General features: G+C 43.7%; 2 protein-coding genes across 5 annotated transcripts in view; one reads left to right on the forward strand and one right to left on the reverse strand.

The window, feature by feature from the left end:
* Nucleotides 1-1853: 1853 nt before the first annotated feature.
* On the reverse strand, nt 1854-4793 carry LOC307245188 (uncharacterized protein). Its single transcript, XM_080020637.1, has 3 exons — nt 4697-4793; nt 2622-2880; nt 1854-2441 (listed from the first exon to the last, which is right to left on the reverse strand). Exons 1-3 carry the CDS (start codon nt 4779-4781, stop codon nt 1856-1858), a joined length of 930 nt encoding a protein of 309 aa, XP_079876763.1. The 5' UTR covers nt 4782-4793; the 3' UTR covers nt 1854-1855.
* A 2914-nt stretch (nt 4794-7707) lies between these two features.
* Nucleotides 7708-18115, forward strand: part of xylb (xylulokinase homolog (H. influenzae)) — a 30478-nt gene continuing 20070 nt past the window's right edge. For all 4 annotated transcript variants that reach the window (XR_013844658.1, XM_080020135.1, XM_080020134.1 and 1 more), the window contains exons 1-15: nt 7708-7770; nt 9683-9765; nt 10069-10138; nt 10762-10842; nt 11291-11377; nt 11609-11737; nt 11874-11939; nt 12577-12649; nt 12758-12876; nt 13566-13647; nt 13853-13893; nt 15293-15408; nt 17198-17313; nt 17458-17531; nt 17830-17926. Coding sequence is in view for 3 of the 4 variants with exons in the window: in XM_080020135.1 (XP_079876261.1) it covers nt 7717-7770; nt 9683-9765; nt 10069-10138; nt 10762-10842; nt 11291-11377; nt 11609-11737; nt 11874-11939; nt 12577-12649; nt 12758-12876; nt 13566-13647; nt 13853-13893; nt 15293-15408; nt 17198-17313; nt 17458-17531; nt 17830-17926 (1288 nt within the window). In the remaining variant the exon portion in view is untranslated. The remainder of the gene's footprint in view (nt 7771-9682; nt 9766-10068; nt 10139-10761; nt 10843-11290; nt 11378-11608; nt 11738-11873; nt 11940-12576; nt 12650-12757; nt 12877-13565; nt 13648-13852; nt 13894-15292; nt 15409-17197; nt 17314-17457; nt 17532-17829; nt 17927-18115) is intronic.

Genomic DNA, 18115 nt, shown 5'->3' on the forward strand with positions numbered 1-18115 from the left:
TTTTTGTCGTTTCCCCCGCACGTGACGAGAACTGGCTTCTTCCTCTCCCATAACTCGATACATAATTCAATAAATAATGTCCGCCCCCCTCTGTTCCCCCGCGGTATTACAATTGAGTGGGCTTTAGCGGCACGGGAAGCTGAGACGTGCACATAACGTGACATCGAATGAGAATGTTGCGGTTTAAATATATGCACATATAAGTGTAGACGTGTAAATAACTTGAAGGTTGACCACCAATGTGTATTAGTAGTACACATATTTGTGTAAGCGTATACATTAAGTATGCTTGGGTAAAACTAACCTAGAAATGTTAACATGGCAATTCGAAAACTTTCAATACAAATACGGATGTAAAATTAAAAGACAGACATGTGTAAACATTGCCGATTATATAAATATAAATGGGGAACCAATATAATCATCATAAATATATCCTCATGGCAAACACGAGTACTTTTTCCCAGGTGTTTGTCTGAGGAACACAGATCATTTCCTGCCCTTTTTTTTTTTTTTTTTAAACAGCATCTTGTGAATCAGCTCATGGCCCGTGATTACGCATCAGTCATCTGAGAATTACTCCTGTTAAAAGGAAAAAGTCCTACCTCGCGGTCGCAGTTAGTTATGCGGCTTCCTACGAGCGCTTGAAGCGCGGATTAGGACGTCTCTTTTGTGTCGTCACAGTTTCGTGACAGATGTGCAAAATTCAATACTATTTAGAATTCATTTTGTAGTCCTTTTTTTTTTTTTTAGACGAATGAATGCGTCAGTCTCTGACTGGTCATTGATCCTGATGTACGATTTTTATAAATGTATCGTCATACAAATATTTTTTTTTTAATATATTTTTTCTGAATCCTCGGATAATCATAGACGCTGTGATGGGCTGAAGCGGACACGTTTGGAAAGTAATAATAAACAGTATAAACTTTTGTTTCTGCAGAAAGTGCAGGATATTAGACAATACAAACAAACTAATACTACCAATAATAATGATAGTAATAATAATGTTTTTTATTACTATTATTATAATATTGTATAATATACAATTTAATAAAAAAAATAATAATGAACGCCATCTACTGGTAACTATATATAATATATCATATTATATGTCGTTACCAGTAGATGGCGTGCAGGCGTCATAGCTGCCGATCATCTCCAGAAATTAAGACGCCAGAAATTACTGTTGAGCCTTCTGAATGTGTAGTGGGCCTAACTCAAGGCAGAGTTGGTGAAAGAGGATGCCCACTTGATAACCGTAGCGAAATATTTACTGTGGCTGTTGTAGTGGTTGTCACTGTTTGGCAGCATTCAAATGGCGTTGTAGGCTCCCAAACAGTGACAACCCTGTGTGGGAAGCCTACAACGCCATTTGAATGCTGGTTTATGGAGAGTTACCACAGCCCTGCATGAGGTTCCTTCATTGATCACGGGGACAATCATGTGGCCTTGTTTGGCTTGACCAGACTTCCGTGAGTAGCCCCCTTATTATCCACACAACATTTAACATCATATCCTCTGTATTATTGTTCATACCATCATCAGTGTGTTCAGCCAAATTATTGCATGCAGATTTGTTGCAGACCTTTATTAAATCAAAGGAAACTCCCACTACCTCCCAGTGACATATTTGGATCAGATGTGCTATATTACATAGAGATTGTGCAAAACAGATTTAAAGAACAACTAATACAATGTTCATTTTACACTTATTAATTCACTTTAATGTTCATTGAACAAGCTAGCCACCTAGAGCCTCTCTTATGCTGCTACGTGAGGACTTTTTCGCGATGCGTCCTTTCTTTTAATGCAAGCGCTTGTTGTAGGATCATGATCCGAGACCACGGCCGCGTTAGAAGGAGGAGTACAGGCCCAGCCTCCTGGCGGCCTCCGACTTCCTGAGGCTCTTCCTGCGCGGGAAGGGGTAGTAATTGAGGTTGTTTGAGACAGCCGGGGGAACTGGCAGAAGCTGTTGCCCCAACAAACTCCACTGCCTGCTGAGGTTGGGTGCAGGGGCAGAGAATTTCCCGAGATCAGACCACCCCGGCCTGCAGCCACCCGTTTCACCATCCAGCGGCTTGTCCTTTGCAACGTCCTCATTCAGATCAGGGGTGGAACTTTCGTCAAAACTTGTGAGCGAACCTGCAATGGAGTCCTCCTTGGGGCTGATGGCTGAGCTGTCGACTGAGTATCCGGTGGAACTGTTTAAGGAACCAACCAAGTGATCTCCTTGGGGAATGTCAATATGATCAATGTGATGTGCTTTGGGGCTGCTCCAGAAGCTGCTTGAGCTGCAGCTTTCTTGGGAGCTGTTGGGGGAGCTGGCGGGCGAAGCATCCTTGGAGCTGCCGTCTGAGCCGGTGGTGAAGTTCGCAAAATGTCTGCGGTCTCTCTCCTCCTGTTGAGAACTCCCAGGCTCAGACGCAGAGGAGAAGCGCCTGGAGAGAAAGGACATAATCCACCACAAAACCAGTCACTCAACTTCTCACTAATTTGAATACTGTTGATTGAGGTACGTTGTGCGTTATTCATGTGTACCCTGTTAGTCTTCAAAATGAATATATAAATTAATATAAACGAGTGATACGTGACTGAGTCTGTCAAAATAAGCAACTAACCTGGAGCATGAAGACACAGAGGAGGCAACGATGTTGCTCGATGTCACAGGGGGACAAGGTGTGGTTGCAACGTCAGAGGCTTCACCGTGGCAGGCCCTTCGGTGCAGGTCCAGGTGCACGTGCCAGGAGTCAACAGTCATTAGAGTGGGGTCAAAGGGCAGCAGGTTTAAATCATGCGATCCATTTTTTGCTTCCCATAGTAATGATAATCCCTGTGTGACCGGGACAACACGTACGGCCTCAGACAGATCCTCTGAGACTGGAAACAAGATGCAAAATACACAGAATTAGAGGGAGAGAAAGAGACGGGACATAGAGGTTAACACACACAAGAGAGAGGGTTAAAAGTTAGTTAGTAGAGGAATGTAAGAAACAGTACAGGGAATTTTAAAGTAGGTAGATGGAGAGAAGAAAAAGCATCAAAATTACAGAAACAAACACATTAAGAAATTTAATGGGTGATCATGCAGCAGAGTCTGTAAATAATAACACAAATACAAAGCATTGAAACAATTGCGCACAATTAAAATACAATATTTTTAATTTGGAAGCATGAAACTCAGGCACACACACACGCACGCACACAATAACCACTAATATTGTGTAGCTCCCCCTTTTGCCGCCAAAATAGCTCTGACTCGTCGAGGCATGGACTCCACAAGACCTCTGAAGCTGTCCTGTGGTATCTGGCACCAAGACGTTAGCAGCAGATCATTTAAGTCCTGCAGGCTGCGAGGTGGTACCCCCAATGGATTGGGCTTGTTGTTCCAGCACATCTCACAGATGCTCGATCAGATCGGACCCTAACCCCGGCCAGCTACATGATGTAGAAGAAAACGTGATTCATCAGACCAGGCCACCTTCTTCCAGTGCTCCATGGTCCAGTTCTGACGCTCACGTGCCCATTGTGGGAGCTTTCAGTGGTGGACAGGGGTCAGCCCCATACGCAGCAAGCTAAGATGCACTGTGTGCACTGAGTAGCTCTTCTTTGGTATCGGACCAGTCGTGCTAGACTTCGCTCCCAACGCTCATCAATGAGCCCATGGGCGCCCATGACCCTGTCGCCCGTTCACCGGTTGTCCTTCCTTGGACCGTTTTTGGTAGGTACTAACCACTGCATACCAGGAACACCCCAGTCCATTGTCCATTTTTCCTGCTTCCAACACATCAACTTCAAGAACTGACTGTTCACTTGCTGCCTAATATATCCCACCCCTTGACAGGTGCCATTGGAACGAGATGAGCAATGTTATTCACTTCACCTGTCAGTGGTTTCAATGTTGTGGCTGATTTTATATATATATATATATATATATATATATATATATATATGATAATCTACCTTGGCAAGCAGCCTTGTATTTACTTTGCATACTAAATCTACCCCCCCCCCATGTAAAATCAGTGACAGGAATCCAGCAATATGACTGAGACTAGTTTAGAAAAATACCCACTTTTATGTATGGCTAATTTTATTTTATTTTTTTGATATTTTACATTATTAGTTATGTTTAGTATATAAGATTTGATTAAAAAAAATTACACATGTCAAAAAAAAAAAAAAAAGATCATTATTTTGCCAAGGATCCACAGCAATTCTTTCAAGGCGGCGGACCCCAGTTGGGGAACCACGAGCCAAGAGCTTAAACTGCTGCTCGTCGAAGCAACCAAAACATCTGCTATTTTCTTACAGGTGTCTTTAGAATTTAAACCTCATTGTTCGAGCTTCTTTCTTTTTTTAATGTTTCATTGTATCCTGGTGTGCGTCACTCTTCCCTGTGTACACAGATGTCGCAGAAGTAACGACGAGCTGCATTTACATACATCCTTTAAAAGTGGAATAAAAAAAAAACAAAAAAACAACATCTGCCATGTACTCACCAAAAACGAAAATAAAAAGAAGTAAAATAGCAAAGACCGTTCTCCAAGCTTGGGACTACCGTGTTTTCCGATGCCCGCACGCACACCCGCCCTCCCTGCACGCAGGTGCGTCGGGACCAAACTTGACGCTTTTGGGGGAAGTCACGGAGACGCACTTTGCGCCGCGTTCAAAGCGCAATCAGCGAACGTCTCACCTCGCCTCAGCATGACCACCCGCGTTTGCCGCATTTGCTCCTCTTTGGTGCATTTGTACCGCTCCCGCAGCACCGCGATGTCCATCTCTGCACGGGTCGTCTCGGCGTGTGGAACCTCCAGCTCCAGCTCCGGCTTCGGCTCCTCCTCCTCCCGGGTCCCGGACACCAGCTGAGCTGCTTCGCCGCCGGCGGCTGTTCCGCTACCGGAAACGAATCGCGATTGCGCCTCGGGGCATACGGAGCATACGGAGTTCATGCAGCAGCAGGAGAACATCCTGTCGGACACTTTTTTTCCCCAGTTCAATCTAATTCAACATTCCTCCATGGGCCCAAACATTAAATTGATACTATATAATTGTTAAAAAGCAATGATGCATTTGCTGATTGAGGGGAAATTGGAGTTGCAGGACTTGCAGAGTTGGGTCATCGTGTTTGCTTGCAATCCTGTCATCTCTGGAGCCCTGAATAGGTGGTAGCACACACACAATCTCTCCTACAAACACACACACACACCCTTCTCTCTCTCTCTCTCTCTCTCTCTCCACCATCACACAGCACTATTTGCATCCAGTGTTTGAGTGTGATTGGTGGGTAAACAGTGCAGGACAATGGTTCCGGCGGCCTTTCTGTTCACGCCAGCAGTCTACTTGACACGGCTAAAGGTCAACGCCAAGACTCACAAGGAAACCCTTTGAGTATTATTCTAATCTAGCTGTGTAACACAAACTTATATAATATGGCAGATACTGTGTCATTGAGAGTTTCAATTGGCGCTGTTGGAGGGCAAATGTTTTGCCGTACTGTAATTAGATGGATACTAAGAGTGGCAGTGGTTTTTACAGCCACTTCCTGTCATTGTTCATGAGTACCAAACTATTTCCTGCTGAATTGCTGAGGTAAAACGTTTCTCTCTCCCTCAACCCTGGCTGTATTTCACATTTCACATTCCCTTTCTTTGTCATACTAATATAGCCCGTTGTTATTTTACTATCTCTGGGATACTCTCTCTAAAAACTGTTTGCTCTTATACAATGCTCGCTCTGGGTTTGTCCGCTTTGGCACAAAATAATCAATTGCTCATAGACGTTGCTATTGGGGTGGCAGAACATAACCACTGTCTAAGAAAATCTAAAAGGTGATAGCCAGGTTTCTAGTTTGTGAAACTTTGAGTGAGATGTTGGATTTATAGTGAATGGTCTAGAATCAACAATTCAACCCAAGAAAGTTTTCAATTCAATGCAATGCATATACAATAATTCAATGTACTACAATTCAGCCTGCGTTTAAATTTTTTTTTTTCAGTATGGAACAGAACTGTGTTTATTTTGCATGATATATGCACATATATCATGCAAAACACACACTTGCACACGGTTTTTCAACGTGACTTGGGGTTTTAGCAGACAGACATAGTGTTCTATCAGCGAGCTTGTAGGTTTTAAGGGTATTACCGGATTCCTAGAATTCAAAGTTCTAAAACTTACTCCCATAGCACAAAGTTGGCACACACAGGGAACGGGATCACAGTTAGATAGTGTAGTGCTCCAAATTGGCCAAAGCTGGCACTGGGTGCTCTTTCATTCCCATATTCATCAAAGCAGCCTGCTATTTCCAAATTATACAATGAGAGAGAGAAGGAGAGAGAGAGAGAAGGATAGTACTACAGCTTTTATAGTAGTAACAAAACACTACTTCTGATGCAGCATCTCCTTTAATGTTCCATTACTTTTTACTACTACTACTTGGGTTACTTTTACTACCGCCTCTGCCTCTCTCCCTAAGAAACACTATTATTATTCATACGAATACCATTATTGTGTTAGCACCAATGAAATAACTACTAATCTATTTGGAGTCTTTTTTTGTCTTACCCAAACTCTGGTTCAGAGTCAAACTGTACATTGTTTTGGTGAATCAAGGTGAGGGTCGCATCTATAGCCATCACCTTCAGCGACTTGACTTTTAAGGTTCCTTTATTTTCAGTAAGTCATGTCAGAAAGTTGATTACGAGGCAACCAAAAACCAACAAAAATAGAGAAAACCACAGGAAAATCACAGGTCAATATAGAGCATAGACATCTCTCTTCAGAGATAACTCGGTACGAAGGGATTTGTTAATGTCTTCACCAGGTTTGAGACAGCTGTTTCGATATAAGGACAGCTCCCTTTGTAGCCCAGACTTCCTCCTTTGTACAGTTTACCTCCTCTTTTTGTCATCCAACACTGCCCCTGCCCACTTCCTCAACCATGCAACCGATTAAATAAACTTCCCGGAGTCAGGGAAATGAGCCGTGACTTTGACAGACTTTCCAAACGTGGCGTCTAGAAACCCCTCCAGTTCAGTCAGCGTATGCAGGTCCCCATTTGGGGCCTGGGAGTCTGAGCGAGAGAGAGATCTGCATATTAACAGCATTGCAAGCTTGCTTTTATTCATTCCTACCATCCACAAACACATCATCCCAACCCTGTCGTCACCCATAGCTAGAGTAGGTTAAAACTTGTGTCGATATATAGATGAATAAAGTATGGATATTTTATCGTAACCCCTGGAAATACGTGAATGCCCTGTTTTGAAGATTATTTTTTAAGTACTTAGTTTTAACAATAACTCCACCCAACAACTTATTGTCACCCAGTATGTAGCTTACATATGTTTATCCATATGTTTATCCAGATATAATCCAAGGTAGTTGAGTTGTAATACTTGACATAATTCAGCCTTTTTTATCCAAACTGGGATTGGAGCTCACAAACACGATTTCTAAAATCCATGTCAATCGCCATTTGTTGCACCAGTCACTCACACACACACACACACACACACGCACACACACACACACGCATTTCCACTTATATTCTTCACTTTTTGTTTTCCAGTTATGTTTCCCATTCCAATGAAGCCCTTTGAATTGGGGAAAAAAGGAGGGGGACTGTCTCTTTAAATGTTTAACCCTTTCTCTGCCGGAGTCAGGGACGTTCATGCATCTTGTCCAGTCCGTCAACACACAAGAGTTCGTTCAATGGCTGCAGCGGAGGACTGTCTGTACCTGGGCTTTGATTTCAGCACCCAACAGGTGAACCCTTCGACAGGTGAACCCTTCGACAGGTGAACTAGAGTCACGCGGCGCGCGTCCGTGCACGCAGAGCACGAGCCGACGCGGAAGTAGTGACGTGTAGTCCATTGATTTACTTCCGGAATCCCTCGAGGAGGAAGCTTCCGTCGTTGGAAGGGGCGCTGCTTTTCTTTTGTTTGTTTGTTTGTTTTCTTGTTTTAAGAAGCGTTGTTTACGCCACGGGCCCAGGCGCTTCCAGCAACTTTGGTCGTGCGCGACATCGCAGAGTTGTCGTGGTCAAAACATTTATTGGTGTTGTACCAGCTTGCACTTTGTACGCCACAGAACTCTGGACTTTGTGCCCGACTCCCAACTAGTCCATGTAGGAAGCGCAGTGCTCCGCTTTACGTTAATGTTTGCGACAGTGTCGTCTCTAAGGTCCGGATACAGTCTCCGTCATTCAGCATAAACAATCATCACGAGATAAATGACGTGACGTCGAATCGATGCATAGACTCGCCTGCTCTCCGATACCCGATCCAGCATTTTAGGCTGTAATCAGAAGCGTTTCCGATACTGTCGTCGATATCGGACCAACATCACTGTTATCTCTATATAACACAATAACATAATTATTCCGCAGATACGACGTGTTTTTTTTACGTGTTTTGTTTATGAATAAATTTAACACATTTGTATTGTGCGTTTACACATGATATCCAGTCCATACGTAAGGATTTATTATGTTGTATATCAGCGCTTACATTTAAGTAACGGTTTCAGATACAAGCGCAGCCCTGACACGGGACTGTGGTGACGTCGTTGGCTGTAAAATGACATAATCTGATGTCAAATGACGTAAGCACAGTCCTGTGTCAGGGTAGAAGTAAATGGCAGCTAGCCAACAGTATTTCCCCACATGCAAATACACGCAAACTTGGACTTTGACAAGTGGAAAATAACAAAGTACTTTGTTTCTGTACTTTATTAAGTAGTACTACCAGTTCCAGTATCTGTACTGTGAAGTATATATTATACTACTTCCCTAAGTTCTAACACAGTCACATGAATTCACTAAGAACAAACAGGATTTATATTTATGTATATCAAATGCAATCCAAAGCAAAAATAAAAATAAAACAATACCAGACTTGATCTATCAAACTGCTGTTGTAGCATTGCTCATCACAGGTCTATGTCCTCATAAAGCACCTGTATTGTTATTGCTGGGATTTTTTATTTCTAATCTTTTCTGTGTTTTTCGGGCCAAAAGTGTCTGGAACATGACAATTGTGGTATTCACACACAGGGTTGAGGTCTCGTTAGAACCGGGACGTTTAAGACGTCTTGTCGTTCGAGTTTGATCAATATCGATGTGCATTTGGAGCGGAAAGTGGTGAAAAACTGTTGTAATATTACCCAAAGTAGAAGAACATTGAGGTGATTTGATTGGTTTCAGGATCGGGCCGCTTTGTGACATCACCTTCCGAAGTTAGATAAGTCCAAGCTTCGTCTCTCGGCACTCATTCGCTTCCAGCCACTTGCGACACGTAGACAGACAACTTGATCCAATGCTGCGTTTAAAGGAAACTCGGAAAACTGTAACTCATTCTGTGTTTTACAAAACCCCGAATACTTGTACTTTTACTCAAAAGATCTGAGACCTTCTTCCGCCACTGCACACAAATACATATACCCCGGTAAGCACTACCCATGAAGACACACAATGATCGCACCGTATACACAACTTCCAAAACCTCCATGATTTCCAATGGCATTTTGACTTTTTAAGAATCCATGAAGTGTTTTCACTGAAGTTAAATGCTTTACTATTGCTGACATGCCTCGTTTGTGTGTGTGTGTGTGTGTGTGTGTGTGTGTGTGTGTGTGTGTGTGTGTGTGTGTGTGTGTGTGTATTGTGTTTCCTATGCAGCTGAAGGTGTTGGCTATAGATGGGACCCTCACTTTGGTTCACCAAAACAATGTACAGTTTGACTCTGAACTGCCAGAGTTCGGGTAAGACAAAAAAAAAAAGACTCCAAATAGAGTAGTAGTTATTTAATTGGAGCTAACACAATAATCCTATTAGTATGAATAAAAGTAGTGTTTCTCAGGGAGAGAGGCAGAGGCGGTAGTAAAAGTAACCCAATTAGTAGTAGTAAAAAGTAATGGAACATTTAAGGAGATGCAGCATCAGAAGTAGTGTTATTACTACATTACTACAACTATAGAAGCAGTAGTACTATCCTCTCTCTCTCTCTCTCTCTCTCTCTCTCTCTCTCTCTCTCTCTCTCTTACTCCCTGTGTTTGTGTCTCTAGAACTCACGGGGGAGTTCATATCCACACTGACAGGTTGACTGTCACCTCTCCTGTACTCATGTGGGTTAAGGTACATAAAGACTCACACGATTTACATGATGGTTTCACAGTCTAGGTGATGGAGGTTTTTCGGCTGCAGTGTGTTTATTCTCTCACCAGACTTTTAAAGGTATAACTGCTTGACTGTCCTGCCCTTTCAGAGCAGCATACCAGCGGCACACTGCACTTAAACACACAGAGACTGAGGGTGATAAACAACTTGTGTTGCTGACAGGGTCAATGCATGACCCTCATTATTCTATCTCTATATAATTTGATATTAGCCCTGTCACTCTTATTAAATAAGTTCCCCATACCTAGCGTTGCAGTAGTGTTGGCTTTACACTGAAGGATTTTGTGGTTGATAAGTTTAGGCCGATGTATATGTTGTTTTTATACCCAGATGAGAATTGGAAGGAACCTCCTCGTTTAATATTGCAAATATATTTGATTGCAGATTTGTCGTTCAGCAATCAAATGATCTTATTTATTCCAATAAAGAGAACACCATGGTATATAGATAGATAGATAGATAGATAGATAGATAGACAGACAGAGATAGATTAATAAAGACACACTGTAGATAGGCGTATCGGGTTGTACTGCAGGACCCAGGTTGTGATCTGACCGCTCCGTGTGTCTTTCTGTCCCGAGGCTTTGGACCTACTATTGGACAAGATGAAGAGGGCGGGGTTTGACTTCTCTCGGGTCAAGGCGTTGTCTGGGAGTGGACAGGTGAGTGTTGGCCCGAAAATATATATGCATGAATTGAAAGTTGTAATAACACATGTCTAGCTTTTTGCATAAGAGCCATTTATTGCCATTGCACATTGCAACATAAACATGTGGGCATTCATTTTTCTCAACCCAAGTGAAGGAAACTCACGTAATTCACATTCTATTTGTTATTGTTCTTACAATGGATTTTAATTTCCCCTTCAATTGGGATGGAAACATACGATTGTGGAATTGTACAGAAAACCTTTTACAGATCTTTGACCAATGAAATTGATTGAATGAAACTACCCCATTTTTATGTTTTTTTTGTCTGTAATAATGCATCCACCTCAAATTTTCTCTCTCTCTCTCTCTCTCTCTCTCTCTCTCTCTCTCTCTCTCATCCCCTCTTTGTCGATCTGTCTTAATATTTATTCTTTCCCTTTCTCTCTCCCTTTCTCTATAGCAACATGGCAGTGTTTACTGGAAGACAGGAGCCAAGCAGACCCTCGAACAGCTGGACCCTGGGAAGTGTCTCTGCCAGCTTTTACAGGTGTGGGAGAGAGAGAGGGGGGGGGGGGGGGGAGACTCTCTAGTCTATTCTTATTGTGTATTGACTCAATCTGTATAAGCTATAAATTGTTTCCTGCTATAATGGTGTCGGTAGGTCAGTGGTGACAGCTGTGAGGTTTTATTATTGTAATATAAATGTTATAAGTGTGTGTGTGTGTGTGTGTGTGTGTGTGCGTGCGTGCGTGCCTGCGTGCGTGTGTGTGTGTTACAGGGTAGCTTTGCAGTAGCAGACAGTCCAGTGTGGATGGACTCCAGCACCACCGCACAGTGTCGGAACTTGGAGTCGACACTAGGGGGCGCTCAGACGCTGGCAGACATCACCGGTTCCAGGGCTTATGAGGTTACTCTCTCCCTCGACCATCTTCATCTCTTTCTCTCTCTCTTTGTCATCATTTTCTCCCTGGATATATGTCTCTGTTTAGTGACTCACGTCTCCATCCCTCCCTCGGTTACTTTGCCTCTCTTCTTTGCTTTAGCGTTTCACAGGGAACCAGATTGCCAAGATCCACCAGAGCAGACCAGACCAGTACCAGAACACGGAGGTAGGTGGGTCGTACAGTAGTTTGAGTCCTGTTTCGGCCACAAAACACTGATATCCTGATGTCTGTTCCCTGAGGTCCTGGTCTCTCTCGTGTCGTTAGCCATGTAAGCTCCATAAAGAAGCTCCTCAAGGCTGCTTTGGCTTTTCTATTATTGAAAATCATGTTCCCTTCACTGATACTGATGAGTAGATGACTATGATGTTAGTAGTAGATCAGGTGTTTCCAAACTTAAATTATATACCAAATTTTTTTTTTGCAGAAAAATAAAATCTACAAAAACGCGGAGCTAAATGAATAATAATAAATACAATTATTTTGCGGCGGACCCCCTGCAATTACTTTAATGATCCCTGAGGGGCACGCGGACCCCGCCTTGGGAACCCCTGTATTAGACTGGAGTAGTAGACTAGTAGAGGGCTGTCATTTTACAGGTCTGCTGTGTAGTGTATAATGTTATAAGACCTGCACTGGTAAGCTCCCAGTAGCCAATATGTCTCCAACTGAACTTTGGGTACGTAATGCATTACAGTTTCACAAAACCTGTGTGTGTGTGTGTGTGTGTGTGTGTGTGTGTGTGTGTGTGTGTGTGTGTGTGTGTGTGTGTGGGTGTGTGTGTGTGTTCGGTCTGTGGTTTTAGAGAATCTCATTGGTCAGTAGTTTCGCTGCCTCTCTGTTCTTGGGGGACTACGCTGCGATTGACCACAGCGATGGTATGTTCCTCATCCATCCATCCAGCCATTGAGGCCACTTCGATGTAATGTCCCTGTTGATAGGTTTGGTCGATTATCGGCGCTTCAAAGTGTTTGTGGTTTGGTCAGGTTCGGGAATGAACCTGCTGGACGTCAGGACTCGGTGCTGGTCCCAGACGTGCCTGGAGAAAACTGCCCCTCACCTGGAGAAACGCTTAGGAACCCCACAGGGCTCCACATCAGTGCTGGTAAAAGTCCCAATAATCCCAATATAAGAGTCCAATGCCAATAGCCATATCCTCGCCGTGTCAGACATTAAAGGACGGAGACTTTATTTTTCCTCCACAGAAGCATGTTAAAGGTCTCTAATGAAGAGAAATAGATTATATGTCAGTCATGACGTTATAATGAACCAAACTAATGGCCGAGGTCCATACTGTTTAGTCACAGTATGGGTTGGATCGGTACGCAGTATCGCGCAGTATTTACAGTTCAATTTCTGAATCCGCTTTGGGAGAAGTGGCGTTGGTGCATCCTCAGTCTTGTCCTCTCCCGCTGCTCTCCTTCTTTTTTCTCCCCGCGCCCTCTCTGGACGCTGAGCGCCACGAATGCAAAACTGACACCGACGTCCCCGTTGAAGAACGTTCTCCCCCAGACCAGAAGAACTCACCTCATGAGAACACCAGCACTTGTGGTCGCAGTTGTGACACTTTCGCTCCCCTGAATTCTTACAGGTGGAACAACGGCCGATGGGCAAACGTCGTGGTCGATCTGATCCGTTCTGCTCCCCATCGAGTATTTCTCCCATTGAATCTTGGGACTTCTTTCCCTCCGTTCCAATCAGCCAGATCACCAATCGATACGTCCTCGATATTTGATGGAGTGCTAGTTTTTTCTCAATTTGTTTTTCCTTGAGCGTCTGTTCTCCTGTGCCCAGGGTCCCGTCTCCTCCTACTTCGTGTCCCGTTATGGCTTCTCTGTGGACTGCAGAGTGGTGGCCTTCACTGGAGACAATCCAGGTAGAAACATTCAGGGAAGAAGACTAAAGGTTGGAAACATCTTGTCTTCTCCGAACCAGGGTTTTAACCAATGGTCAACAACGGACAGTTTTTAATTAAATAATAAAATAAATATATAAATAAAAAATAATTATTATTAAAATTAATTTTAAAAAGCATCTTATTTAACACGCTTTCTTTCTTTATTTCTTTCTTTCTTTCGCAGCCTCTATAGCAGGGATGAGGCTGCAAGAAGGAGACATTGCTGTGAGTTGTTGAAGTTCACTCTAATTCTTCAGCTGTCCACCAGAGGGTTTGGGTTGTCTGGATGCAGTAGAGCAGCGGTTCCCAACCTTTTCGGACTCGCGGCCCCGCTTGAAAATCTCAAAAGTGTTCGCGGCCCACATCCGACCAGAAGTAATACGGGGGCCAAACAGTGGGTTCTCAGAGGACGTATATTTCAACAATCATATGCATTCTCATACATAGTAGTCGGAAAAAAAAAAGAGGTGGGTTAAAAATAACCTTATATCTACGGAACCTTCGCGTAACGTTCGTAACGTAAAACTAACAATAACAGGAGCACATTAATATTAACTCACATAATGAGAAGGCTGATCTTGCATGGCAGACACCAAATGCTTGATGGCTGGCTTAAGGGAAAACAGTCTTAGGCGAAGATCTGGCTCAACATTCAGTTTCACCACCCAAAAACGCATGTGCATGTGTGTGTGTGTGTGTGTGTGTATATATATGCATGTGTTGTAGTGTGGTGTGTTGCGTGACCAGTAAAGATTCTTCTTCTTCTTCTTTCTTCCCGTATTTCGTCTCCAATGCCACAAGCGCCGAAAAGTCTGCCACAAGCGCCGAGTCTCACAGAGATATGTCGTCAGGGAAAGACATCAGAAATCGCACAGCTCTGTCGGACGGATCGGGATTTGCGTTCTCGATGCCCACACTTGACGTTTCGATGACTTTCTTCTCTCCCTGATACTCCTTGAGTTTATTATCGAAGAATTCAAGCGGCTCGGACATGTACTGTTGGTGTTTTGTCTTGAGGTGATGGTGCTGTTTACATGGCTTCAGAGCTTTGTTTGATAAATTTTGGAATACACCACGCACAGCGGTAACGGTTCGTCTTCCGTGCCGGTCCAAAAAAATCCCAACACAAAATATTCAGCGCCTGTCCGATCCATTTTGATTATCGCCACAAGTTCAAAAATGTACAGGTGCACGTCGATCATGGTCCGGCTTGGATGTAGTACGCCCTACTATAAATTCCTATCTATCAGTGATGATGCATTTTTAAAGGTTTGAAAGAAAAAAACCCTGGAATTGATTATTATTTTTTTTCACATGTTTACATGTTTTTGTAATTGACATTTTTTGATTTATTAATTCAATAAAATCACTTTTGTGTTGCCCATGATTTGGCGGCCCAGTTGCGGTAGCAAGCAGCTTAACAGTGGACTGCGGCCCATAGGTTGGGAATTGCTGCAGTATATAAATATGTAATGCAAAGATTGATGATTATCACTCTGAGTATAACTTAAGTGTCGTGTGTGTGTGTGTGTGTGTGTGTGTGTGTGTGTGTGTGTGTGTGTGTGTGTGTGTGTGTGTGTGTGTGTGTGTGTGTGTGTGTGTGTGTGTGTGTGTGTGTGTGTAGGTCAGTCTTGGTACCAGTGACACTGTGTTTCTATGGATCAAGGAGCCTCGTCCTGCTCTCGAAGGCCACATCTTCTGTAACCCCATCGACCGGCAGTCCTATATGGCTCTGCTCTGGTTCGTACACACACACACACACACACACACACACACACACACACACACACACACACACACACACACACACACACACACACACACACACACATATGCAATAACGTACAATGAACATATTATTGGTTAACTGTTAACCATGAACCTCCAATGATAATCCTGATTAATTAATCCTTTCGATTAAAGAGTTAATTTTGTCTGTGATGGTGGCGAGGTACATTGCAGGAATGATTTATGAAGGAATAGAAGAAAATCTTCCATGTTGTATCGTTAACAAAGGCACACATGCACATGTGCAGTATATGCATTGGTGCCTGTAGTTGAATGCCAGTATTAAGTACTGGCATACAACGTCCCCTGTCATGACTTATTCTTCTGCTTACATTGTAGAGATAGCACGAGGAGCGAGCATTGTTGTTGCTGTATTGTCAGGCACAATAAGCACAATAAACTACTTGAATTGAACTTGAATGGCGCTCACTGGGATACCAATAAAACTACTCCCCTGAATGCAAAAATCTCTTACTGTCAGTACAAGTGTACATGTGCAGTTCTGTGTTGGCGTGATGCAACAGGCAGACGGAGAGTTGGTTGAACTGTGTGTGTGTGTGTGTGTGTGTGTGTGTGCGTGTGTGCGTGTGTGCGTGCGTGCGTGCGTGCGTGCGTGCGTGCGTGCGTGCGTGCGTGCGTGCGTGTGTCTGTCTGTAGGGTGGTGGGGGCAGGCCATGTAATAGAGATTTTCCTGTACCCTTGCATCCACACTCACTCAGTACTACACACACACACACACACACACACACACACACACACACACACACACACACACACAATGTATAGGTACATATAGGTATATACACGACATGCATGTGCACATACATATACATCTGCATTGAGTCTGTTGAATTATTTCTTAATTAAATTAATACATAACATTTTATGAATATGATTGAAAATAAATCTAATCTCTAATCTCTCTCATATGATCTGAAAGAAGACGAAGGAAAGAGAGAATCAATAAGAAAAAGAAAGGAAGACGGGGAAAAAAAGAGAAACACATTTTATTTTACAGTAAAAGCAAATGGATGGAGAGAGAGCGAGAGAGAGAGCAAGAGAAAGAAGGGAGAGAAGGAGGAGTCAAGATGAGTTGTAGCTTAATGGCCTCGCCCGGGGGTTGTCCGTGGGCTGTTAGCTGCTAACATCCACCCGAGCAGACTATCTTCCCCCACATTAAAACCCGGAGACAGTCGCCGCTGCTGCTGCTTGTAAAACATTAAGGGAAGGATTATTCCCCCTCGGCAACATATTTATGAAGTTGATTCAAGAAGTGAGAGAGAAATGCATTTAAAGCGCTTTAGCCACCCCCCAAAAAGTGTCGTTATTTCCACACATTTTGTCTTGCTCCGTGCTGTTCCTCTGCTCGCTGCCGTGGACCTCCACCTACAGCCGTCCACGCCTGTATTCCTTCACGTACACACACACACACACACACACACACAGACACACACAAACACATACACACACAAACATACACACACACACACAAACACACACACCATCCCCATTGGCTGGATTAGCCATCTGATTTTAATGACCTGTTATTTTGCATGAGGACAGCATCGAGGTTTTATTAAAGAAAATATATCAAGGCAAGGGGAAATAACACCATCATTATTGTTATTATTATCATCATAATCCACAAAGGAGGCATAACAGACATGTGTGTGTGTGTGTGTGTGTGTGTGTGTGTGTGTGTGTGTGTGTGTGTGTGTGTGCGCACGCATCGGGTCTATAGCTTCAAGAACGGCTCGCTCACCAGAGAGCGAATCCGGGACGAGTGCAACGAAGGATCATGGGAGTTTTTTTCATCCACGCTACGTGACACACCCATTGGAAACCATGGCAACATAGGTGTTGTTTTCCTTTTTTTTTTCCATATTCTTTTTTTCATTTCTGTGATGTTTGTCACTTTCCCTTAGAGACTTATTTATTTTGATTGATTTTGATTACCCTCCCCCTCCTAAATTCTGATTGGCTGTCTGGCTTCTACGCCAGGGTTCTATTTCGACGTGATGGAGATCACGCCGGGTGCCGTGGGAGTCCACCGCTTTGACAAGGACAACAACAAGGTCTGTCTGTCTGTCCGTCTGTCTATCTCTTTGTCTGTTTGTTTTTGCCTGTCTGTCTGTCTGTGTCTCCTCTCTACTTTTCTCTCTCCCTCTGTCTCTCGCCCTCTGACTTCAGTATGACCTTGATGTCTCTATCATTTTGTCTCCGCCTGTGTGTGTGTGTGTCTGTTTGTGTGTGTGTGTGTCTCTCTCTCTTTCTCTCTCTCTCTCCCTCTCTTTCTCTCTCTCTCTCCCTCTCTCTCTCTCTCTCTCTCGCTCTCTCTTTATGTGCATCCCTTGGCTCTCTCTCTCTTTCCAGGTGCCAGGTTTCAGTCCCCAGGTGGAGGTGAAGGCCTTGCTAGAAGGACAGTTCCTCTCCAAAAGGCTACATGCCGAGAAGCTGGGCTACAAAATCCGTACGTCTAATTCCTCCACTGTCTGTCTGTCTGTCGGTCTGCCTACCTGCCTGCCTGTCTCTTTCCTTCCCTTCTCTGACTTGCTGCATAAATTAAAACATGTAGAAAAGGAGGAGAGCAGTGACAGCTCTTCTGGGATGTGTAGGATGATGGCGAAGGAGCCCCCGCTGGGAAGCCTGGGGAACCCTG

This window comes from Zeus faber (assembly GCF_960531495.2).
Source record: "Zeus faber genome assembly, chromosome: 19".
NCBI lineage: Eukaryota > Metazoa > Chordata > Actinopteri > Zeiformes > Zeidae > Zeus > Zeus faber.

Bases quoted from the DNA above. Each gene is read 5' to 3' on its own strand.
- LOC307245188 (XM_080020637.1), bottom strand. From the start codon at position 4,781: ATGGACATCGCGGTGCTGCGGGAGCGGTACAAATGCACCAAAGAGGAG. The intron at 2,881-4,696 runs GTGAGACGTTCG...TCTTGTTTCCAG, and splicing joins GGTGGTCATGCTGAGGCGAG to TCTCAGAGGATCTGTCTGAG. The intron at 2,442-2,621 runs GTTAGTTGCTTA...CTTTCTCTCCAG, and splicing joins TCTGTGTCTTCATGCTCCAG to GCGCTTCTCCTCTGCGTCTG.